At 36.4% G+C, this 26,656-nt stretch overlaps 1 protein-coding gene across 2 annotated transcripts in view; it reads left to right on the top strand.

The window, feature by feature from the left end:
* fhdc1 (FH2 domain containing 1) overlaps window positions 1-26,134 on the top strand; it is a 28,768-nt gene extending 2,634 nt beyond the window's left edge. The window contains exons 2-13 of one of the 2 annotated variants that reach the window (XM_051908318.1): window positions 4,450-4,518; window positions 9,717-10,623; window positions 15,553-15,614; window positions 16,484-16,586; window positions 17,093-17,178; window positions 17,295-17,395; window positions 17,880-17,950; window positions 18,189-18,296; window positions 18,454-18,524; window positions 19,583-19,700; window positions 19,885-20,049; window positions 20,902-26,134. In XM_051908318.1, coding sequence (XP_051764278.1) covers window positions 10,177-10,623; window positions 15,553-15,614; window positions 16,484-16,586; window positions 17,093-17,178; window positions 17,295-17,395; window positions 17,880-17,950; window positions 18,189-18,296; window positions 18,454-18,524; window positions 19,583-19,700; window positions 19,885-20,049; window positions 20,902-23,070 — 3,501 coding nt within the window. In that variant the 5' untranslated portion in view covers window positions 4,450-4,518; window positions 9,717-10,176 and the 3' untranslated portion in view covers window positions 23,071-26,134. The remainder of the gene's footprint in view (window positions 1-4,449; window positions 4,519-9,716; window positions 10,624-15,552; window positions 15,615-16,483; window positions 16,587-17,092; window positions 17,179-17,294; window positions 17,396-17,879; window positions 17,951-18,188; window positions 18,297-18,453; window positions 18,525-19,582; window positions 19,701-19,884; window positions 20,050-20,901) is intronic. The other variant, XM_051908312.1, reaches the window with a different exon arrangement.
* Window positions 26,135-26,656: the final 522 nt, after the last annotated feature.

Here is a 26,656-nt window from a genome sequence, read left to right as displayed (position 1 = left end):
ATGCACAGAAATTGGTGTACTTTATTAATTAGATCATACTGAAACTTTGCTTCTTTGAGCTCTAGAATTTCTTTGTCTGCTAAAGAAGTCTTGAAGCTCTTAGATTTCTGTCTGATTATGTACTGTGTGTACTTGTTAGGTGGTCTTTGTTGCTGCTTTATTTACCTTCTCTAATGGCCCTTTGCGATCAATAGAGATAACTAGACTTTGAGAAGCCAGCTTTTTCATGCTGGATGCTTACCACCTCCAGCAGCACTGTTTCAGTTAAAATATCAGTTTTTACATTTATGCAATTATATGTGAATTATATGCCCTGTTTAGGGGATTTTTAAAAAAATATATATTTATTTATTTTCTCATGAAGTTCTCTCGAATGTGTGTCCAGATGTGTTTTATATCTGATTCCATCCTCTTCTTTATCTCATCTTTTCATTATAATATCTTCTTCTCAATCTGTATTTGGGTCAAGCCTCACCCCGCCCCCCTGCTGTGGTTAAATTTGATAAGCAGAAGATTCATTATAGTCACCAGTGGAGAAATCATGGTGCTATCACACTAAGACATTTTTTTTTAATTTGTTACATTGAACAATGTTATTTTAACCTATACAGAATCCAATCAAGAGAGGTTTATAATCAAAGATACACCTTATACACTATATCTTGAGCTCAAATTTGTATATTATGGTACTAATAGTGTTTATATGGTTATGTGCATAGCATGCATATTACTAGTACAAAATCACAACCATATTACAATTGTGTACTCAATTGTCATCTCAGTAGATTTTAAATGAAAAATTTATTTTTATGTGTGTGTGTGGTCCTGGTAAACCTATACTTAATGGGGACATTTTTTTTAACAGTTTAAACAGTATAAAAACCATTACGTCTACGGAATGTCCCCATAAAACAAGGAACCCCACTATGTGTGTGTGTGTGTGTGTGTGTGTGTGTGTGTGTGTGTGTGTGTGTGTGTGTGTGTGTGTGTGCGCGAGAGTTTTTGTGATTTATGAGGACACAAATTTGTATAATGACATGGGTATTACACTGGTATTATGACGTAAACATGAAATATGAGTCCTCATATTTAAAATAGCTTTAAAAACATACTAAGCAATGTTATATTAAAAATGTAAAAATGCAGAATGTTTTCTGTGATGGGTAGGTTTAGGAGTAGGGGTAGTGTAGGGGGATAGAATGTACAGTTTGTACAGTATAAAAACCATTACGCCTATGGAATGTCCTCACTTTGATAGCAAAACAAACCTGTGTGTGTGTGTGTGTGTGTGTGCGCGCACGTTTTTGTGACATATCAGGACATGGGTATGACATAGGTATTACAAGGAGAGGGTGACTTATGAGGACATTACCCCATGTCCCCATTTTTCAAAAGGCTTATAAATCATACAGAATGAGTTTTTTTGAGAAAGTAAAACTGTGTCTCCTTGCAGCAGATCTTCATTTGTGTGTGCAACAGAGGAATTCTTGGTGCTGTTTTAACTCCTTTACACATTTTATAAGATCCTCATGAGTTCTCAATCACATGTACGCACATATAATGAGCGCACATAGCCAGCACACAGCATTGTTTTAAATATTCGGTAAGTTCCGTCGAAAAATGTACACCATAAAAACGTTTTTGTTGTTGTTGTTTTGTACCTTTTGGTTCGTTGTCAAAAATGACAGTGTGAAAGCTAAGCAAACCAGGACTAAATGTATCTAAATGTATCTTCTTTTTTTTTTTGGACCGGACCAAAAGAACCAAGCTACAAGTGTGAACTTTTACATTGTAGGATTCTCTGATGTAGGATTGTAGGATTCTCTGATGTTATCTCGTTGTTATTTATGACAATGACAATAAACAACTTAAATCTTGAAACACCTTAAGTTGGAGATATTTTTATTAGCACAATTTGCAACAACAATATTCAATTTAATATAAAATATTTTTAAGAGTAGTTGATAAATGTGGCCTCAGCTACTGACAGGTACAGTAGTTTAATGAGAGAGAGTTTGAAGCAGTGGTGTATTTCCCCTTTGCCAGGTCTGAAATTTGACAGCTGGTACAGTAGATAATAAAAGCAGCCACACATTCACTGTAATATTTGTTCAACAAAAAAAATGAAGATGGTTTTCCTTTATATTTCCTACCCTAAATCATAGAAAATTTCTGTATGCATTTGAGAATATGTGAATTGTCATAAATTGTCACAACACAAGATTCGCACCTGCTGGGCCGCCTGCTGATGATCACATGTTATGTCTGCTACAGATGATGATTCCCCTTAAATTAGCCTTTCTAAATCATCAACTTTCAACAGCTTTAAACCATCATCATCAACCAACATCACACTTTGACGTTATATTAATGTTTGATACAGAAACAACCTCATGATTTGTATAGCTGATGATGTTATACTGTGGTCAGTATGTTTGGGTCTCAAACAAAACCATCGGCATTTATCGATGTTCCTTTTAGATCATTTAGCTTGCCAGTCTTTCCCTTGATTATGAAAGTAGTGTAATTTTTTAAAGACCTTGTGGGTGTTTGGACTTTGGTATATAGCCGATTTACAGAGATACACTTGCACCGAACAATGAATCCAAAGCACAAGCACCATTAAGACATTAATACTTGAATCTCCTTAAGTATTTCTTAATCTTTGTGTGTTTCCTCAAAGGCCCTTTGTTTTTGGTGCTGTTCATTTCACCCAAATATTCCACAGAAGGTATTAGATAATTGGTGTGTGGGTTGTTGCCTCGGGCCTCATTTACCAGTCATACTGGAAATCAATCTACGAGCAAAGCATTTCAAACTGCGATATCAATTGAATCAGGTAACAGGGCAAGACTTTGTCTAAAGAGTTGTGATAGGGTAGAAGACGTACCATTTGTCCTTGTGCATAGACCCAAGGGCAAGCATGTCTACTGTTATGTTATCTGAAAATGAATATTAATGCATTTTGTAGTAACATGTAGTAAGTCAAAAATATTATTTAACATCACTCTATATACATTAGGTTAAACCAGGGGTCCTAAACATTTTTGTCAGCCAAACCCCTTGGATGTAAACTATTTACTTTAAATATCGCCTGAGATTTATATTTAATAAGTTTATATTTAAATAATTTAACAACAAATTTGCATATTCACAGTTCTCTGTTGTTGATATATATTAATAATTATAATACGACAATAATAATAATTAGTAGGAGTTGTAGTAATAGTAGTGGTCTTATTAGCATGTTTCAACTCAAAGTATACTGTAATGAAGACAGAAATATATTACTATTGTAATGTTGATGGTTCTGTGCCAGCATCATTTTTTTAAACAAAAGCACTAATCTCTAACAAACAAACAATGAGAAATGTTAGGAGATTTTCTCAAAAGGAGGTCAGATTAATTTGCTAGACAGCTAAGCATGTGGACAGATGTCTAATGGTCTAGGTACAGTGTGTGTGTTTATTAACACTGTCCCATTCTTTCTAAATGTGCTCAAATGTCCATCAAGTATACTTAAAAATGTCTGCAGCAATCAGATTTGTGATGAGGTAGATTTTAAATCATAGTCCAGGAGTCCAGCTCCCAGTTCTGATTAGAAAGAGGCTTAGCCGGAAAAACAGCCTCACTTTTTATCAGTAAAAGTACTGAAGTATTCTGCTGTCTACATCATGTCATAGCAGTCTGAATTCTTTACGTATTTAAAAAATAATTCAACACAGAAACAAGGACATGCTTCATTGTTTAAACAAGCTTAAAGAAATTGTGCTTTTTTGACATGATCTGGGAAATCATACCACTCCAAAATGAGGTAAAAATTCAGGATTGGCAGCAGGCACAGTGATATTAAATGATATGACATATGTTTATGTTGTGTGAGAGAGAAAAACTTGTGAATCACAGTACAGGAAGAGGCTGATCGTTAAATCCATTAGGATTTAAAACATGGAATCTCAACCCTCAACAAACGTCACTGGTTGTCGCTCATTAAGCAAGTAGGGTTTAGCTTTCATGCATATTTGATGAGCTCTAGGTTTGTGCTCTGATCAATGTTTGTATATTAATAAAAGCTTAAATTAAATCTGTTCATATAAGTGATTGTGTCTCTTCAGGACACCGCTAGATTCATTAGGATTACTTTTTCGATGTCTTTTTGTACTTTATGATGCTTGAAAGTTTTGGTTGTGTGGACATTTAATTCATAGACATACAAAAATGATGAAAGAATATTATAAAAAACACCTTGATGACAGAATCTCTTTGTTTGTTCATTTCATAAACAATGCTGTTTCCGTCATTCACTTTTGTTATTCTCATGAGTAGCCAATTGGATTTTTTTGTGTTCTTTAGATTAGATTAATGTTTGACTTATCGTTATTTTAATGTGCCCTCCAATGGGTTTTCAGCATGTTTGTAAATGTGATGTTTGGTTATAATCATTAACAGATTTGGTGCTTTGTATCTGGGTGTGTTGCTGTACGCTGTCGCTGACATTGCAGCAAAGACACCACTGAGGTGAGGAAGAATGTGTTACAGAGTGTTAACCCTTTACTCTCTTTTCTAGCCAACATAGTAAATGTTCATTTAGGATCTGAACACACACACAGTTTAGGGTCCAATTCTCACTATTAACTACTTGCTTATTAGCATGCATATTACTAGGATATTGGCTGTTTATTAGTATTTATAAAGCACATATTAATGCCTTATTCTGCGTGATCATATTCTACATCCCTTAATCCTACCCTACCTAAATTTAACAACTACCTTACTAACTATTAATAAGCAGTAATTAGGAGTTTATTGAGGCAAAAGCCAGTTAATAGTTAATAGTGAGAACTGGACTAAGTGTGACCCTATATTTTAATTGTATGTATATAAAATAGTTGTAGATATTGAAATAAAGTGCTTATTTTCACTCAGTATGTGTTAAAATCATGTTAGAACATCATACAGCATAACCCTTATGAAGAAGATGCCTTAAAAGGAAAAATACACCTACTTTTACACATGAATTAATTATAGTAGCTGGTGCCTAACTCAGCTGAACCAGCATGGAAACAGAGTCTTCCTGTGACGTCAACTGTCTTTTAATAAGTAAAAACCTAGAGGATCGAATGAGACCCCGTTAACAGGTTGTGGTTTGATGAGCTCTGGTTTACAGCACTTGGTGTCTTATTATCTGTTTCTAGAACATCTTTCACCACAGCTGTGCAAACCAATAACAATGGACCATTTCGGGGTTCAGTTGCAATCAACTTTGTTAGTAAAATCTAACGTGTTAGATTAACATCTTCAGACTTTTGTCTTGTCTACACATCTCAGCATTAAAGTTGACATGAAATGGAAGTTGCGGAAGTCTTTTCTTCCCTATTGTTACCAAGCGTGCCACACGAGTCCTGAAAAGTGAAGCCAAAGCGTCTCGATCGCCCCCAGGTGGCTGGAAGCAGTATAGTTCATAAACCCCACCCTCTCCATGTATTCCAGTGGAAAGTGAGACAAACTAAACAATTAAATTACAATTAATATTTTTTTTTCCAAAGACAATTTCTGTCATATTAGGCAGTTTTTATCACGCTGGTGTTAGTTCAAGTGTTCGTTCTTTAAATAAGTTTGTTTTTAGTTAGTTATTTGATGCTATAAAAATGGGGGTGAGACGTCATGATTGACAGCTGAGGTTGACAGCTTCTCTGAGTGAAGTAGTCACTGAGGGGCCAACTGACTTTTTTCTGGATCTTCGCGTGGTGACTGGAGCTTTAACTTTAATTTCTACATTTCCATAACTGTTTATTTTACACCATCATAATGAGTTGTTCTGAGTTTGGGCGGGACCTTGATATCACGGCTCCACTTCGTGCTCACTTACTGCGCAGACTCGGGCTCCACGTTCACTATACGCAGACTCGAGACTCAAGATGTCAGTGCCATATAGACACACTGGTGGCTTCAGTTACTATAATGGAAGAGAGTGAAGGTGCGTCGTCCATATTTTTTTACAGTCTATGATTATTACATATAACCGAGTCAAACAGCTTCTCAAACAAGAAAAAAATGTAGAGAACTTGATTTTGTCCAATGGGAATTAATTGGATGATTGGACGGTTGTGGTTTGCTATTGGTTGTCCCACCCTCATGCCAGTAAACATATCAGGGAAGAGAAGATGGAGGGGAAGTTATTTTGATTAAAAAAATACTGATGTGCATGAATAGATCATTTATAAGAAATACTGCAATATTCCACAAAAAATCCAGGAAATCTGACTTTTATAGCCTTCAGTTTCTCTGAGATATACAGGTTACATAACAGATTCCGATAAGACTGTTCAGTCTGACCCAAAAGTGCTGTGGCATTTTGCTGTGGCCTCTCCCAGCAGACGGCAGTATGTCTCTCCTGACAGTAGGACATCAGACGAAAACCAGTGCCATTTACTTCACTCGATGTCTGTGATACAGAGACACCTGCATGACACTGTAATATGCTGATCAATGTGAGGTGCCTTACAAAGCTCTTGTAAATTGTATATATCAAAATAATAGAAAAGATGCAATATCTTTTGTTTTTTTCAGAACTTTGGTTGCATAACTTTGCAAAATTTTGTGTAAAATAGCTGCTTTTTTGTGTGCTTTTTGTGGATTGGTTGTTGCCTGGTCTCCTTGGCAACCTCACTGTACTTTGAAGGCTGTTTGATGTCAGCTACTTTGCATATTCAAATAACAGATGTGGTGCAAGTGAATCACCAGCATGAAAACTATTGTAATTATGTAATTCACTATTTAATGGCTAAACATTTAACAATATTTATTATCTAAAATATTATACTAATTTATAGTGCAGTGTAAAATGAGAGAACAATGTTTAAATAATTTACACCTTGAGCAACGTTCTTGTTCAGTGTTCGTTATGATTTTTTTTTTTTTTTTTTTTTTTTACATTTTACTAGCTCTTTAGCTAGCTAACTATATCATCTCCCAGTTTTTTTTTTTTTTTTTTTTAGAAAATTACACTGATAATACTAGTGAGTTTTAGAGAGCGGTTTAAACAATAATCAATTCCTATACCTGTCCAACAAAAAAGAAGCAACTTGAATGTTTATTACTGTTTATGACATGAACCCATAGACTGTAAAAAAATATGGACGTAGTGTCCGTGACCATGACGTCACTCGTAGATTTCTAAAGAGAATTTTTGAAGCCCAAAAGCGGCCGTTGCCATCTTGGCAGCGCGTCGTCGTGCGTCAGTCCCGGATAAGTGAAAATGGGCAAAGAGGCGGGACGTGGGGGGAGCTGAGGTGCCTGGTTGCTGAAACCATGCCCGCCTAGCGCGATCTTGTTAGCAGGCTAAGGAGCTACATATCTATCTTAAAATCTTAATAAAGATAACAAGTTATATCATTTGAAAGTTCTAAAGGTTTACTGTCAATCTACGGTGTCTTTTTTACGATATAGATGCTCCAGCACCAGTAATATTGTAATTTGTGTCAGGTGTGCAAATGACAACATGCAAAATCAAAACAAGACTTCATACCTTTGTAATGAAATTGCGATCGCGAGATGAATCCAATCCGTCGCACTTGGGTAAAATGTCTATGAGCATCCATTGAAAAACAAACAACAGCATTTTTTGTCCACAAAAGCGTTAAATCTATGAAATATTGATATATTTTCCATTGTTTGCATCACATTTCTTCTGAATGATCTGCTCTCATCGTTCTTCAAGAAATTATGCAATCTGAGCAGTGTTTATGTTGTAAAACTGTATATGATCGTATACATTAGACTCTCACAAACAAATGAGCCCATGTCCAAAGTACAATTTTTTAAATAGTGCAGCAGTTTTAGTTATAATATCCAAGCAGTGCTGTCTGATTTTGTGGTGTCTTAAGAGGCATATTTTCCAGCCATTGTCATTGTAGTAAATCTGACGAACAAAACTTTTAGCCAATGCCAAGACGATCCAACAACGTGTGTTCTGTTTATCGTCCGCATGTGTGCACATGTACACAAACGCACATCTGTCTCGACCATAAACTGCACAGCAAGCCATATTATTTGATAATTGTATGAAATAATCCAGAAAAAAGGCACAAACACAGCAGAGATGCCAAATTCAGCGGCTGGAGTTAGCTGAGGTAACGTGACGCCTCACAGAGCAGCGGCAAACTTAATTATGCAGAACTTTAAGGCTTAATATAATTTAAACAGATTAGTTATAAAAAAAAATTCACCCCCCTCAGAGTTGTCGTGTAGGCAAAATTAGATGTATAGACCAAAACCACAATTTGTACCACAATTTGTTGGGAATTTTAACATGGGGCTCAATGAGAATCTGCTCTCTTTTGGAGCCTGTCCTTAGCGGCCAGTCAATGAATTGCAGTTTAAGTCACTTCCGTATTGGCTTCAAGAGAAACTGGGGAAGGTTAGGAAAGACCTGTGGGAACATTTTCGCAAGTCGCCAAAATACGTACCAATGCGTACATATCACTGCAGTTTCCAACAGAAATGAACGCTAGAGGCAGTAAAACGGCAAGCGCTTTTGATCGTTTTTATACATTAATATGGATTAATAAAGACTCGTTTTCATGTCTTCTTTGCACAATATTATGTTATGACTTCAAAACGCTTTTTTACCAGAGTGCACGATTTGTAAACGAATATATTTTGGACTTTGCATCGCTTAACCAGCTCCATATGTTTCGCTTTTCTAACATAACAAGCTTGCTCAGTAGCTCAGCTGATACGGAGTTGTACTTAAGACGAGGAAGCTATGGGTACGAATACCGTGAAAGGCCACGGTAAAAGAGCTCAAAGAGAGAACAAAACGAGCTAAAACGGTACGATCACGGACGCTTTTTATAATGTCACATTTGCTTTTGTTAACACTATTGGGTAGGTTTAGGTGTAGTGTTGGTGGTATGTTATTTTAAAACGCAATGGAGTGCAAATTTAAAATCAGAACCGTGGTGATTCGTATAAAAACCAACGTCATAAAAACGTACCATATTCACGTTTATCTGTTCCGGCAAAAAAAAAATAAATAAATTAACACGCTTTTAGCGCCACTCAGTGGACATTTCACATCGAAACTGCAGCGATATGTAGCCTACGTATTGGTACTATAGACTGTAAAAAAAGAATTGGTACATATTTTGCGACTCGCGAAAGCATTCCCACGGGTATGTTTTTCTAATGAGACTGGGTTGCCTGAACCATACATAATTAAAACATTTGTTATAGAACTATTATGAGTACAGTCTTCATTTCATGTACACCATTCATATGATGCTTCATCAAAACACTATTTATTTTTAATGTGTAAAACTTTTTAGATTAGCACCAAACTAGTGTAACCCACATGTTATGTAACTACAGTATAATTAATGTTATGTAAAGGTAATTGTGAGTTTTGCCAAATTATTTTGCCATGAGACGTACAAATCCCTTGAAAGTTCCTTGTGTGAGTTTTCATTAGTAAAGATTTGATTCATCTGTCAAGATCATTTTTACACATATCAGGCTGGCCTCGATGCCTTAAGCCGAACAATAGCATTTGGCGTTTTCCTACTGGGGCCTTTCTTTGAATGTACAACCACATCTCTTTTGATGTCTGTTACTTTCTCATTTCCTCTGTTTTTAGGTTCCAAGTTCATTCGCTTCACTGCACCTCAGTAATTTTGATTTTGTATGTGTGTGTGTGTGTTTTGTCCTTCCTGCAGCTCCAAGGGTTTGACCTCTGACCACACCGCAGTGGGAGAAAGCTTGGAAGTAACAGCTTGGCATTATGGGACTAGGTAGAAGAAGTGAAGACAAAATATATGAGAATGTCAAGACAATGGTCTGAGAAAATTGCGTAACACCATCATCCCTCATTATTGTCAGAGCCATGAGTCAGTTGACAGTTTTGTAAAAAGGATCAATTCTACATTCTTTGCACTAAATTTTAATTAAGAATGAACGCCGCAGATATTCTGTTTGAGGAAAAACTTATTTACACGGCTGCTAGTTGTATTAGTGACTATGAGTGAGAGAGACCTTGGAACTCTAACAGACACCACCTAGAATCAAACAAGGAGGCTGTCCCGAATTGTTTACCGTTTTATAAAAGGGTCTTGTGAAAACGGGGTAAAATTTCCCCTCACAGCCTGCCCCTCCGGGACTGGTATCTTTGCTAATGTAATGCTTGTCATGGCCAGTGTGACTGCTGCGGAGGAGTCGGCAAGCGACTGTACCACACCAATAGTAAATTCACTGCCATTTGAACCTTCTACAACCTCTATAAATGACCCTAACCATGGACATGACAGCACTTCCTGCCCTCCAGCAATACCTCCACCACCACCTCCACCTCCTCCACCACCACCCCAGGCACCGGGCCATCCCGGTCAACACGCTTCACGCAAGAAACGACGGGTACGGAGCTTCTTTTGGAAAACCATTCCAGAGGAGAAAGTTCGGGGTAAACCTAATATTTGGACTCTAGCAGTGAGACAGCAGCAGTATCAGATTGACGTAAGGACAGTGGAAGAGCTGTTTGGCCAGCAGGAGGAAGTTCGAACCCAGACAAGCAGTGGACATACTCGTCTTGGGAGATCCAGAGGTTCATTTAAAGAGAGCAAGGATGAGGTAAGGCAACCTGAGTAGAACTGAATCATTGCTTGGAATATCTGCAGTTAAAGCTTGTTAGACTATAATATATCTTGTGTCTACATGTATGCATATGTTTTGTACGCCCAGCAGTCTTGAGACTTTCTATTTCAATTAAAGGATTAGTTCATTTTAAAATGAAAATTACCCAAGCTTTTCTCACCCTCAAGCCATCCTAGGTGTATATGACTTTCTTCTTTCAGATGAACACAATCAGAGTTATATCAGAGTCAGAAATGATTTTTGTCTACCTCATGTAGGAGATTTAATGCGGGTGCAGGTCGGGTCGCGGTTTTTATGTCAAACGGGTCAGGTCGGGTACGGCCTAAAATTATTGTTTTTGTCGGATATCGGGTCGGGTGTGCTGTTAATAACTGTGGGTGCGGGTTTATCAAACAGGACCCGTGCAGGACTCTGAGTTATATTAATAAATATCATGACGCATCTAAGCTTTATAATGGCAGTGAACGGGTCCAACAAGTATAAAGTATAAAGCTCCAGAAAGTGTATCCATCCTCCACACGGCTCCAGGGGGTTAATTGTCGTCGCTTTTTTCGTAAGTTGTATACGGAAGGCGTAGGGCGTAGCATAAGCATTTTGAACTGCGAGAGGCATTACACTTTCTTCGTAAGTTGAATACGGAAGGCGGTCTGGTGGTAGCTAGATATTTTACTTTTTAACTTGTTAAATATGGATATTTTTCTTACACAAACGCATCGTTTCACTTCAGAAGGCCTTTATTAACCCCCGGAGCCGTGTGGAGTACGTTTATGATGGATGGATGCACTTTATAATATATTTAATATATTTTATAATATAACTCCGATTGTGTTCATCAGAAAGAAGAAAGTCATATACACCTAGGATGGCTTGAGGGTGAGTAAAGCTTCGGGTAATTTTCATTTTAAAGTAAACCAATCTTTTAAGACTATTTTTAAATGTGAATGAATAGCACGCCTTGTGTTAAGATTGCCCAAGACAGAATTTTAGCCAATTCTGCCAGATATTAAAGATGAATCAATATAAAAATAATTGCTTAAATACTTAAGCAAGTAACCGATAAATTGGCTGATAGTAAATATAAATATATACATTTGTGCAATGTAAAAAAGTATACAGTACTGTGCAAAAGTTTTAGGCCACCATTAGATGTTGTTTTAGCAATGATATAATGACCATATATTATTATTTCTCATTCTCTTTATTAGAACATAACCAGAAAATACAGTAAATCTGTCTGCAGTATTAAAAAACAGGAAAAAAATCAGAAAAAAACAGCTTTTATAGGCTAAACTGGCAAGTATTTAGTGACCTCCCCTTACACTTGAGCAATAGCAGGAACCTGGCTCTCTTAAACCTAAATGGGAACCTAAAAGGACTGGCTGGTCAAGAAAATTTTCAAAATCTGATGAGAAGCTTCTCAGAGTTTCTTCTTTGAGAAAATGGAAGTCCAGGAGACATGTGACAGGAGGTCACATTAAATACTGATTTTTGCTTAAAGAAACTATTTTGTTCAGAATCTTTTTATATTTTGTGTATTTTCCTGTATTTTCTGTTTGTATCATAATAAAAGAGACTGAACAATAAATATGGATGGTCATTAAAACATTACTAAAACAACAAAGCTGGTGGTGGACTTTTGCACAGTACTGTATATTGTAATTTATGGTTTAAAAAAAAAAAAAAAAAAACATGAGATGTGGTTGCCAGAACTTTACTGTAAAAATTAAAGTTTTAAGTTGTACAGACAGAAATTAATTGTACCATAAAAAAAGTTTCTGAAATTATGTTAATATACCAAATTACTAAAAAGTTTTTTACATTTATTGTATACTGACAACTCCCTTAAAAACACAGGTGGTAAAAAGAAAACCACATGAATCAAAGTTCATCACAAGTAGCTTTTCCACAAGCTGATGTAAATACTAATGTATAGAAGGTGCACACAGTGTCATACACACAAATACAAAACACCATCATGGTAAGACACATGACACTAAAATAATGCAATAAACATTCATTTAACAGCATAACAATTGCAGAAAACAATCGTATCCCTCAATCATGTAACGAATGTTGGCCTACAATGAATTTGATGTAAAAACAAAATATGTCTGTGGCCAACTTTCTTTTATAAAAGCGCAATGATAAATACTTTCACAAATATAGTAAATAATAAAGAAGCAGGCCATGGAACAAAACGTGCATACTCTAAGTAAACATTTGATATTTGTGTTTAATACGACAAGTACAAACGATGTACTTATTATAGTAATTACAATAACTCTGTAATAGCTAAGTACTAACCCTGAACCTACCCCTGAACCTAACCTTAAACCCTTTAGTTACCTTATATTACCCAGTACCCAGTATAAGTACAATGTAAGTACATTTAAGTACACATACTGTAAAATAAAGTGCAACCGATATTTCTTCTTAGTTGAGTTATATCACTGACAAAAATGAATGCTGTAAGTGAAAGCTACCTATAATTTAGCTTGTTTTTCAAACTGAAATCTATCTGTAATACATCTAGGCCTGCTAGAGTAACTTTATTAAGTTACTTTACCGTATACAGTGAAACATCTTTATATTGATTTTCTCAGTAATTGTGGGTATTCCTACATAAAATGTGTGCCTAGCACACATATATTTTCGTAAGTACGCACAGACACTGAAACATATTTATGCATTTTACAATATCTGAAGAACATTATTGACAACATGTAAAACATAAGCATTTTATCTACAGTATGAATAACTTTTAGGTTCATACTGTAATATTGATTTTTTTTTTTTTTTTTTTTCGTATTTAATCCATGAGATGAATATGTTCAATCACATCACATTTTTAATGCTTTGGCATCACAACAATTTATAAAAAATATTATGTGTTTGATATTGTTAAGAAGGGTTTAGGTTTAGGGGTGGGTTAGGGCTTTAAAATATAAATATAAAATAGTAAAATGCTACAATATAAAAGTAATATAAAGGATTCATAAAGATTTTAACATTTCAAAAGCTGTGCATGCATAATTACTTTTATGTATTAGATGCTGTAAATAAATCCAAATGTTACATTTCAGTTTATATCCATGTAAACATTATGTACAAATACCTACAAAAACTAAAGTAATCAAGTTGATTCCAAACAAAGTGGTTATTTTGTATGATATTGTTCATATTTCTGTGTGTTAAATTTGCAAACAATTTCAATGGGGATTTTCTTACTGGCTCTTAAGAAATGTTATTAGGTGTGTGCAAGTCAGTTTTCCACCTCTACATAAAACAAACATGCCGCTATTATCCAAAACATATGCTCCCGTGAGCTTGTCGTTTTGTGTCTAAGCGACCAGCTGTGTTTTTGTGTTGTTTTGTGGGGTTGCCGCTGATCTTGGTAGGGTTATTAATCCACGGTAAGCACCAGGTAATTATCCACGAAGGCACCAAGTGTACCAGTGCAGATCTAATGAAGCTTATGTATTGTTTGTCTGAGGTGGCGTGGACCATGCGTGTGGCCTCGTTTGTAATTTCAGACACCACCCTACCAGTCCTTTGAGTTTGTCATTCCTCACAAATTGCATGTGTCATACACATAGGCTATGTAGATGTGTGTGCTAGAGAGAGTGACAGATTGTGTGTCTGTTTAGTTGCCACTAGAATGGCTGTGTCATGTTAGTTAGTTAATGATCTCATGGGCCAAAATGAGTCATCACGCTACCAATGGTTTCCTGGTGCTGATGTTGTGTTAATGAGAATAACAAGTATAGCATTGTGTTCTTCAAGGAGTTAGTTCACCCAAAAAATGAAAATGAAAATAAAAGACTTGCATTCAACTTCAAAACACAAATGAAGATATTTTTAATCAAACATGAGAGATTTCTGTCCCTCAATGGAAAGTCCATTCCCCTAAAAACTTTAATGCCTAAAAAAGTTTTCAAAACTTTCAGTGGAGGGACAGAAATTTCTCAGGGTTTATTAAAAATATCTTCATTATATTTTGAAGATGGACGAAAGTCTTATGGGCTTGAAACAACATGAGGGTGAGTGAATGATGACAGTATTTTCATTTTGGGGTGAACTAACCCTTTAGGTTTCATACACATAAATATTAATAGCATGTCTAGAAACTGAAAATAGATTTATTTCTGTATAGCTTAGTTGGATTGATGAATTTTGAATTTTGTAAAGCACTTTATATTATACTAAGAAACTTTGCCTGTCTTTTGTCATATACAAACCAATTTATTTAAGGAGAACAAGTGGCAGACCGGGTAAAACACAACTTAGTTCTACTCTCTTAGTTCTAGTTCTGTTAAATGTAACACATATAAGTCTAGTGTTTTTCATTTACTGTGCCCTTGATAGTCAACTGTCTACTTCTTTATAATTACATTTTGGAACCAAATGTACACTATTTTACTATAATAATAATAATAATAATAAATGTTGAATTTTATTGCCATGTATTCTTTTATAAGTTGTTAACTTTAACGTTGCATTCAAGTCTGGTTCGTTTGCTCTTAAGGCTTTCATATTGGCAATATAGGTTAAATTTAAATAATAGTTTAAATTTAGATATGCCCCACCTCATCTAAATCTGTAGAAATGCTGTCACCCCCTCTTCATTTTCAGTTTACCAGTGTCATTCTGTTCAACTGGACTGATTCATGTCCAGTCTGACATACAAATTCTGCCACTAGGTAAATAAATAGTTTTTTGTACCTATTGTAGGATACTACAGTAGTTCTATTTAGTTGGAATTTGCATTCAAATCAACTTGCCACAAGGACCTGAAGGCCCAAAATTTGAATGGGAATGATGCTTCTGCTCAGGACATACACAGTCTGTCCTTTGTGTATCTTTCCATCCGTTTTAAATACCCTCTCTATTCCTCTGTTCTCCCAGATCAGCATCTTGGACTCCAAGAGAGGAATGAACGTTGGAATTTTCCTCAAACAGTTTAAGAAGTAAGTTTCAAAGCGTCATCATGTGTAAAAACCTTTGTATGCATGTGCTCTAGCACAGAAATAGGATCTGGTGGTCAAGGGAAACCCGATGCTCTTGTTTGAAGATCAATAGCTGTCAGGTTCTGATTGATACCTAAGAGTTCACATAAGGATGATGTATACATTCACTGTGAAAACTAGATACGGATAAAGAAAGATGCAAGGTATGTTGTCGGTATTCAACCGACAACTAGACCAGGATAAAAGCATAAAACAGGATAAGTTTACGTCAGACCTGTTGCAAGGTGAAATGGGCAGGTGAAGGTGGATGTGTCCTGTGTAAACAGGGTTTTTGTTTATTTTTGAACAGGTATTTCAGCATCCTCAAAGACTATAAATGATTATTCATAAAGTATTATTCATGTGTAATTAGATTATATTATATTTAGTTTGTCTGTGACGTTTGTGTGTATTCTGTGTATGTGAGTAGTAGGGCTGAATCAAACACTGTGAATCATATTCAATCTGCTGAGTCACTCATGCAGAAGACAAGGTTACAATTAGTCCCACACTTCCAGCATATTCAATAATGTGATCACATTTAGATAGATAGATAGATAGATAGATAGATAGATAGACAGACAGACAGACAGACCCCTAACCTTACATTATGCTTAATTTAATACATAGTAAGTACATAGTAATTATACCTGCATACCTGCACTGTATACATACATAATTCACAATGTCTTGTGAAGGTAAAGGTTTGTATTTCCATCTTTCTTTGTAGCACACTGAAGTATCCTACAAGGGTTCATCTTATCTACTGAGCTGATCAGGCAGAGCCAAAAATTGATTGTCTGTTTTGTACTTCTGTTTTTCTCCCTCAGGCCCAATCATGCAATAGTAGAAGACATCCGTCTGGGCAACGGTAAGGAGTATGGAACTGAACTGCTGAAAGAACTGCTCAAACTACTACCAGAAGCAGAAGAGGTGAGAACTCTGGCTATGTTCACACTGTCAGTTTTTGGAATCAACATCCACATTTAGTTATAGGTGTGAGTTTCGAAATGTCCCGTTCACACTGCAACTTACGGTAGCATCTTGAATACTGTCTGTAAGAACATGCAATGGGAGTCAAGTCCGTATTCTCTTACCAGTAACTATAGCGACAGTGACCAAAGATGGCGACATCCATAAAACTGAAAAGTCTCAACACTTTTAAAACAAGAGTCAAATGGAGCCGCCGCAGCCACAAGTTCATTTGTCAAATCTTCATTAACCGACAGCAGATTAGTTTCGAGTGCTAGATGATGGCAAAGGTAATCTTGTAATCAAATTTACTTTAATTAAACTAATCTACCGATAAATGAAAAATAGCTACATTAGGTACAAAGGTACATAGGTACAAATAGCTACACTGGGAATTCCTACTAGTACTAGTGCTTTTTGTTTGCTCTGATATTTGAATGTGAATTTAAATCACTTATCTACACTAGGTGAAGAGATTGAGGGAATTCAAGGGTGACCCAAATAAGCTGACACTGGCTGATTCTTTCATGTTCCTGCTGATTCAAGTGCCTCGGTAAGAGACGCACAATATCTCTCTTATCAATGAGACACAAATATACATTTTCATAATGCCTAACGACATCATGTAAAAAAGACAAGTTGACTATGATTGTGTGTTCACTATTAAAGCTTTGAGGTGCGTATTGAGGCTATGGTACTTCAGGAAGAGTTCCTCCCATCCTGTACAGTCATGAGTCGTGAGATTAACATTGTGCGTCAGGCTACAGAAGGTAAGAACATACTTGAGATTCTGAAGTTTATGTCATTTTTACTTTAATCTGGAGCAATAATTGTATTTTTTTTTCAGCTAAGCAGGAAAAACATTTTGAGGGGACAAAATACAGCTTATTTTGACCTATGTTGAGTCTGAGTTGAGTTGAGTTGAGTGCATTTTGCCGAGTTATTTTCCATCACTCAGCTGTGCCTGTATTAGCCTTCTCCATTAATCATTACATTTATTTTAGGAGCCTTTATAAAAACTTAAATTGAGTTTTATTAATCCTGCATTAACTAATCCTAGCAGTACATCAAGAACTAGAGTAGGTCATACTGTCAGCGCTTTTTTTTTTCTAATTTAAATGTGGCATTGAGCGTTTAGATTTCCTTTAAATTTCTTAGACTGTAGACAGTAGAAAGGATAGTAATAGCATTTAGAGTGTTGTGTAATTTACCAAATGGCCTGTGATTATTCAATTTCTATTGATTATTCCATAGAACTAATGACTTGTGAAGAGCTCCATGCCATTCTACACTTAGTTCTTCAAGCGGGAAATATCATGAATGCAGTAAGTCTTTCTCTGTCTCCAGCCTTTTTTCTGTTTATTGTCTTTCCAGTGTTCCCCATCCTTTACCCCTCATCTGTCCCTTTTTTTTGTGGACATTTCCCCCTAGTCTTCTATTCACCTTTGCTCTTTCCTTTCAACTATTCCTCTCCAAAACATTCCCTGACATTTTTAAATCAGGAAGGGTTGTTGGCTTTTACAGCATTGATGACATTGACTGATGTTCTCTGTGTGTTCATAGGGTGGCTATGCAGGCAATGCTGTGGGCTTCAAACTGTCCTCGCTTCTCTCTCTGGCTGACACGAAGGCCAACAAGCCTGGCATGAACCTGCTCCATTTTGTGGCACTAGTAAGTAGGACAGAACCAGATGCACTGTAGTTTTCTCCAGATTTACTGATAAATGTTTGTAACTGTTTTATGAAAACAGCCACAGTAATAACAATAACAACAACAACAAAATTTTAACTGATTGGATTTGGAATTTTCTTTAACTTTTCTCACAAAGGAAGCACAGAAAAAGGATGAGGCCCTTTTGAAGTTCCCAGAGAAGCTAACACAAGTTCAGAGTGCTGCCAGGTAACAGCAATATTAGTTTTTCAAAACTCAAAACTTCTCTCATTAATAATCATTTCATTGCTTTTATGAAACTTTAGAAAATCTTAAGGTGAGACACCCCAGGTGAATAGGGTAAAAAAATTAACTAATAGATATCACCATACTTCCCCAGCTGATTTATTACATTAAAAAATTGCAAACATTCTTTGTATTACGAGTTTTCTAAAATGTTATGTTTAAATATGCAAATGAGGCATTATCTAATTAAATATGTGCTAATTTGCATACATTTCTAGAACAAAAATCTGAATATTGGATGATGTCAGGTTCAAAATTCTTGTTTAATTTTTTGGACATATTAAATTCAAAGGTTTTTACATAGGGAATTTTGTCTTTGCGAATCTCTTTTTATCCATAAATCAGAAAATACTATCAACAGACAAAAAAATAATAATAATTTTCACAATTTTTTTAAGGAATAAAATGTTGTATAAAATCAGGCTAATTATATATCAACAAATACCTCTGTAAAAACCTTCAGAATATAGATAAAACTGTAAAGTTTGGTGCATGTAAGTTCTGCTGAAGTGGAGATTTCTGACTCAGAGCAGGAGAAAAAACTAATTTTGAGAAAACAGCCTTTAAAGATATTTACTGTAATTGAAATCTATAGATGCAAATAGATAAAGTTCTATAAAATATACACTTAAAATTGTATTTTGGATGTTTTCTTTCCACCAGTCTGAAAAAACACTTTATGAAAAGCCAAAAAGTGCAAAATCTCAAAATTGACAGATGCATGAAAAAACAGTGTTTTTCTTAAATTGAGTTTTATTGACTGTTATTATAATCCTGTAAAGGTCTGGCTATGCGAGACTACAGCAATATCAAACCAAACTCTTCTGGTTTAACTACTAGTGCTAATACTTTATTAGTTTTTCACTTTAGAAAATGTAGTCATGTAGTAAACATCACTTAGAAATGTAGTCATTATTTTCTTAAAATTTGCACCAGGTCTCACCTTTCTATGACCCCTTCCTCAAACTTTCTCTGATGTATTTATATTTTTATCATTGTAGAATTTCAGTAGAAAATATAGAAGGAGAGTTTTCCTCTCTCTATGTCAAAACACGTTCCTTGGAACAGAAGATTCATGATGACGATGAGCTGCAAAAGCAGCTGGAACCATTTTTGCAGGTAATGAATCATTCCCCCAGTTAGAATTCCATAGTAGGGTTTTTTGTTTTTATTTACTAAAGGTTATTTTTGTGGTTTTATATTTCAATTGTCTTTATATTTTCATTTTATTTGCTATAATGATTTAATGAACTTTTTTTATGCCAATAAGAATGACTCACCTGCTTTTTTTCTGATTTGTTAGAGCTCTACACAGGCCCTGCAGGACCTTAAACATCGCAGGCTGGACTTGCGCAAAAAGGGCAATGCCCTCATTGACTTCTTCTGTGAAGACAAAGACACCTTCAAACTGGATGAGTGCTTCAGAATCTTCCAAGACTTCTGTCTAAAGTTCAAAAAAGCTGTAAAGGTACATATCACATGAGGGGCTTTCGCACCGAATAGTTCTAGGAACTTAGTTCTAGGAACTAGCCACTAGGATAGTTCCCTGAGAACTAATTTCTCCCCCGGGCCATGTTCCTGGTTGTATTCGCACCAGGAATAGGAACTGTGAATCAGCTGACAGCGGCGTCTTTAAGCGCGGCATTTACAAATGCTAAAAACCGGTGGATGGAAGACACTGTGATCAGAGCTGTGTTTGTTGTGTGTCGTGGGTTTCGTGATAATGGAGATGGAATGTAAATGCATAATTTACGCGACTGAAAGAGCAAAAAGTGGGGCTAAGAGACGAAATCTCCTATGACAACTTTCAGTATTACATATCATTGAGGCTGAGAAAAGAACACAACCATGCAGACAACAGGTAAATGCCGTTATCACTGTTTTCCATGCTCGTGAAGTAAATATGTTTACATGTTTTTTTAAAAATGCCGGGTGCCGGTGTTTGACATGCGTTTAACCAATCAACGTCACTGATAGTTCCTATAGTGCTGGTTTAGACCCTACTCTGAAGTAGGAGCTAATTTAGTTCCCCCAAAAGGAGTTCCTAGAACTAAAATCATTCCTAATTCCTGCGGTGTGAACACAGAAAAATCCGGGTACTTCAGCCAATAGTTCTAAGAACTATGAAAAGGTTCCTCCGGTGCGAAAGCCCCTATTGACTAACATGCAAAAATAAATACATTAAAAACACTAGAAAATAATTTAAGATAAAATAATTAAAAGTTTATCTGTCAAGACATAAAGGCATTTATGAATCATGCTACAGATCATCTATCAGTGAACACCCTCCTATAGTGATCTCTTGTCCACTCTCCTGCAGGACAACCTGGACAGGGAACTGAAGGAGGAAGCTAGACAGCGACGCTTACGGGAACTGGAGGAGAGACGGTGTGCCTGGGGTGCAGCCAATACTGAGACAGGTGATAGTGGAGGTTTTGGTCGCAGCAGCAGCGAAAATGATGTTGACATCCTAACCAAAGAAGGCCTCCTAGACTTCCTGCTTCAGTCAAGACCTCAAAGCCCCAACAGTCCTTTGGGGCGCTCAGCTAGTGCCCGCCGTTACCATCACACCTCTAGTGACCGCAACTTCGGTGGCTATATGGAGCTGATCTCTGGGACTTCAGCAAGCGACAATGCCAAATTCAGCAGCCTGCCACGTTCAGGCAGGAACCATCAAAGAAAGACCATGGCATGGCTCATCTCACAGGATGACAACAGGGAGCTGGGTCCACAGAGTCAAGTTTACCAAGAGAAGTTAGCAGCTTCACCAAAGGCTGAGACAGAACCCATCAGTCCTTTAGCTAGATACTCAAGTTTTGGCTACAACATGAACAGTGATCCCTACAATAATAATAATTATACTACTCTCTCTGAAGGTGGAGTTACACCTCGATTAAGTAACACTAAGAATATTTATCAGGGGACATCTGGTCATAGTGTTGGACACATGAGTGTTTCTGTGGAGAAGCACAAACTAGTTCCTGGCCTCCAACCATTTGAAATAGCCAGCCAGATCAATAATAACAGTAATGTTTCTTTTGACAGCCAGTGTGAAGTGTTAGTAACAAATCTGGAAAGTGAAGAAGACCCTCCCAAAGCATTTGTTCTTGATACGCCCCCATCTAGTAGGAGTTCTGAGGAGGGACCTAAGCCAGAAAAAGTATGGAATGATAAAATGATCTTATCACAGAAGGAGGAAGTGGACACAAGCACCTTTTCCTCTACAACATGTGACACCCCATTGCCCCTTGATCCCTCTGTGTCCAGTAAGAAACCTGCGTTGTATGTCATGGACTGTACTGAAACTGATTGTTCCATTGTGTTGGACTGTTCCGAGATTGAGAGTTCCCCTATCATGAAAGAAAGATCTGGACTTAACCAAAAGCCACAGGATGCCAACTATCCAAGAGTCGTTCAGGACACCAATTCTCTTTCCTCCAATTTTGAGTCCACCGATTGTCACTTTGTGTCCATATCAAGTGATGAACCACTTGTAGGAAGGTTTGATCAAACATGCCCAGAATCAGTCAGTCCATCTCTAAATACTGAAGAAGCAGAGACAGATAGCTGTGACACAGCTGAAGGGCGAAGAGTTGGCGAGAAAGCAGTGCAGACCTGTATCCCTAAAACACTTGTCAAAACCAAGACTCCATCCAAATTGATTGCTCATGCCAGTCGTCCTACAAGAACCCTCACAGCAACTGAGACTCAGAACATGCGCAAAGTGGTGCCAATTACAAGGCAGAATCGATCTAGTAGCAGCATCAAGAAAGTCGAAAAACCTCCTGGACATGAGAGCATTGAACCCAGACGTCCACTTCGTGACCAAAGCATGCCAGCCAGGAGAGGCGAGAGACAAGGTAGACCTGCACGACATTCAAGCCTGCCTCCAGAGGATCCCAGGGCACAAAGAGGAGTGACACCAAGCAACTCTCGGTGGGCAAGGGACTTGACTCAACACAGACCCTTCATCAAAAAAACAATTGCCAAACCTGTTCGTAACATTTCAAAACCAGCACCAGAGGAAAAGATGTGTCGTTCTACAATGCGCGCCTTGTCCCAAGCTCAGGCCCAGTCACAAGGAACCTCTGAAGGAGGTACACCTGACAGTCCTAACACCACCCAGAAAAGTTCTTCGCCTTTACCTAGTTTTGCTCGCAACACTGTGGCATCTTCTTCCAGATCTAAAAAAGACTTGCCCTCACCAGCCGTAACAGGAACACCATCAAAGAGCTTATCCAGAACGAGCTCTCAGAGATTGCCCGGTGGTAGAACGGAATCTGTCAGTAGCGGACCTATGCCAAGGAGTGAGGATAAACTAGGGGGGTCAATTAGGAGGGTTCAGAGTGTAAGGGCTTCCAGTCGAAGCAGTGACACACCTCCACATTCTGGACGAGAGCACTCCCTCAAAAGTAGCAGTTTCTCTGAAAGATCCACACAGATTAAAGACTCCGTCGCGAGCAGGACCAACAAACCCACATGGAAATAGAATCGACACATTATATAGTTGTTCAAAAAACAATGTTCAACAAAGAAGATCTAAATTTTCTGCACATACTAAAGTTACTAAAGAGGCACAGAAGCCTCTTAAATTATTCTGAATGTATCTACAGCCTTTAAAATGTAGCTGAAGTTGTGCCACTAGATGCTCAGCAAGAGTTTTAACAAAAACGTGAGCTACTGTCACCATTTGACAGCACATTTAGTAGCACTTCCACATCCACACAAGGATGGTTTTGATGGCCTTTTTCTTACATATACTTGACACATTATCAACTGTCACAGAAAACACATCAATCACAAATTGTACTTAGTGTTAGATTAAGCCTATATTTTATAATCTATATTAATTCTATAAAGACTATGTGAGCTGTTCTCACAAATTGCTGCGGACAAATAATATAGAAGACAATTTTGTCATATATCCATATGCTTGTTTTATTTTATATAATATGTAGTAAAAGTAATGTAATGTAGTACTGTTTACTAGGGTAACATTTCCATTAAAACGACTTCATGAACGCTCAAAGATTCATCCACATTTCACGTAACTGTTTTCTGTGCATGATGACAAATCACGCTGAAGACTGTTTGATGAATATGTCTATGAATGTTATCCAAATACACCTTAGTGTAGCTGATGCAATGAGTACTACAGCTAGTAGTTCGAAGATGCCTCTGCTGAGCTGCTTGTTTTCAATTTGCCTTTTCATGCAGGGTACATGCCTCTGTCTTGCTGCTGATGACACTGTATTTGTGACGTTTCTGTGATTATACTGATAGCTGTTTCTTTTTAAAGCCATACTGTTAACCGGGAGTGGCAAAACTTGGTGCTAGAGGAAAGGCTGTGAAGTTTCAGTTTGGCCCAAACTTTTAAGAAAGCACATACACTGTATGCATCAAATGTTCTCATAGTATCTGCTTGAAATTAAGTTCACAGGTAGTCAAAAAAGTGTTTACATACAAAAACATGTGTTGCTGAAAACTAACAAATCAGTGTTAGAATAAGCGGTAACACTTTTACAGTAAGGTTCTAAACATTAATTTAATAATAAGCATGAAATAATATTTTTTTATTTCATTTATTAATTTTGGTTAATATTAATTTATATATATGTGACCCTGGACCACAAAACCAGTCTTAAGTCGCACAAGTATATTTGTAGCAATAGCCAACAATACATTGTATGGGTCAAAATCATCGATTTTTCTTTTATGCCAAAAATCATTAGGATATTAAGTAAAGATCATGTTCCATGAATATATTTTGTAAATTTCCTACCATAAATATATCAAACATTTATTTTTGTGAGTGGATATGGACTTCATTTGGACAACTTTAAAGGCGATTTTCTCAATATTTTGATTTTTTTGCACCGTCAGATTCCAGATTTCAAATAGTTGACCCTTATTATATATATATATATATATATATATATATATATACATGTAGTTTTTACAAATGTAAAATGAAAGGGTTAGTTCACCTAAAAATGAAAATAATGTCATTTATTGCTCACCCTCATGTCGTTCTACACCCGTAAGGCCTTCATTCATCTTCGGAACACAAATTAAGTATTTTTTATGAAATCTGATGGCTCAGTGAGGCCTGCATAGACAGCAATGTCGCAATGTCACTTAACTTCTCAAGATCCAGAAAGGTACTAAAGACATATTTAAAACAGTTCATGTCAGTACAGTGGTTCTACCTTAATGTTATAAAGCGACGAGAATACTTTTTGCGCCAAAAAAAAAAAAAAGAAAAAATTACGACTTTTCAACAATATCTAGTGATGGCCGATTTCAAAACACTGCTTTGATGCTTTACGAATCTTTTGTTTCGAATCAGTGATTCGGATCGCGTAAACGAAGCCTCGTTTGCTGAAATCACGTGACTTTGGCGCTCCGAACCACTGATTCGAAACAAAAGATTCATAAACCTTCGAAGAAAGGTTTATGTTTGAAATCGCCCATCACTAAATATTGTTGAAAAGTCGTTATTTTTTGGCGCACAAACAGTATTCTCGTCGCTTCTACGACATGAGGGTGAGTAATAAATGACATTATTTTCATTTTTAGGTGAACTAACCCTTTAACATTAGGAAATGTATTATGAACAAACATGAATTTACAATGAACAACAGTATATTAATAAATAACATGAACCTACTGTATATGCTATAAAAGCTGCTGTTTATTTTTAGTATTAGAGACTTAATGCATTAACTAATTACTTAAATTTGGTTTAACAAATTGAACCATATTGTAAAAGTGTTACTGGTTAAGCATGATTAGTGGTGATTAATACAGTGAACCTGTGCAATATGAACCGAACACCAAGTGTACTTGGTGTACTTTTACCCTTCTGCTATGTGTTTACTCCTTTTCAAGCAACCACCATGTTGGTGAAGGCATAAATGATATACTCAAAATAGAATATGGTTATGTAAAATCATAATTATTGTAAATACAAAAAAAAAGTATGAACAGGTGAACACTATTATATAGTTGTCAGCTGATGAAGTCAATACTGATTTCACAGCATGACAACAAAAAAATAGCCTAAAATCCTGATTTCTACCTCTAGAATCATATTTGCCACCTCTGGTTCTTATATTCTGATGGCTCAATCATCAAGTGAATCATTGGCTTTTCACAATGATTCTGCAGGTGTACCTCAGTTACAATGTAAAATGCCTTTTTATGTTCTTAGAAAGGTTTATGTATTGACATATCTGTATTTAGCACTGATTGGCTAACATGCTTTAGAATATATCCATGGCAACATGGTGAAGTCTGACACAATGGAATCCTTGTTCCAGCTGTAGATAAAACTAGCAAAATTTGGAGCAAAATCACTTTAAGCTATAACTTTAAAATAAAAATGAAAGTTGCATTTGTCCAGTCAGACGGTTGGGCATATATGTCAATGTGTATATTTTATTGATATTGCTTGAATTTTCTATTTTGAATGTTATTTCTGAGCCCTTTCCTCTGTGATTGTAGAATATACAATCAATATAAGCTAATCAATAAAATACATGTGAAAAGTATTCTGAGAAGATTTCAGTTTACCGATTGTACGTTACAATGATGTGTTCTTTTTGTGAAACTCATGAGAAAATTTATAATATTATTTAGCTATAGAGTGCTTATTTATTTAACTAGCCATGGTTTGTTTTTGACAATGGTCACTTTTTTTAGTTGAACCACACCCAGTGTTTAGATGTGTTGGGTGTGTGAGAGAGAGAAAGAGATGCAAATGAAGTGTAGTAAGGCAAACAAAAAACAGGGAACCTATTAATCGCCCAGATAGCAGCAAAAGTACCAAAAACAAAAACACTCTTTTTAATCTTTCTGGGGTTTTTTTACACGTTACCTGCACTCACACAATCTCAACAACACACCACTGTAGCTCAGGGCAAACGCTCTGTTTTCAACCTGCCTTTTACGTTTTCTCTACTAGCGTGCCACCTGCTGTTCATTCTGTGAAGGAGCACAAACAGTACTGGGTAATGTGAGATCCTTTTCCCACAGCCTGACTTTTATGGTGGTCTCTTTTCTAGCTCCTAAAT

Source organism: Ctenopharyngodon idella, chromosome 1 (assembly GCF_019924925.1).
Source record: "Ctenopharyngodon idella isolate HZGC_01 chromosome 1, HZGC01, whole genome shotgun sequence".
In the NCBI taxonomy this organism is placed as follows: Eukaryota; Metazoa; Chordata; class Actinopteri; order Cypriniformes; family Xenocyprididae; genus Ctenopharyngodon; species Ctenopharyngodon idella.
The sequence above is the reverse complement of the archived record's forward strand: the minus strand, read 5'-3'. Positions and strand labels throughout refer to the sequence as shown.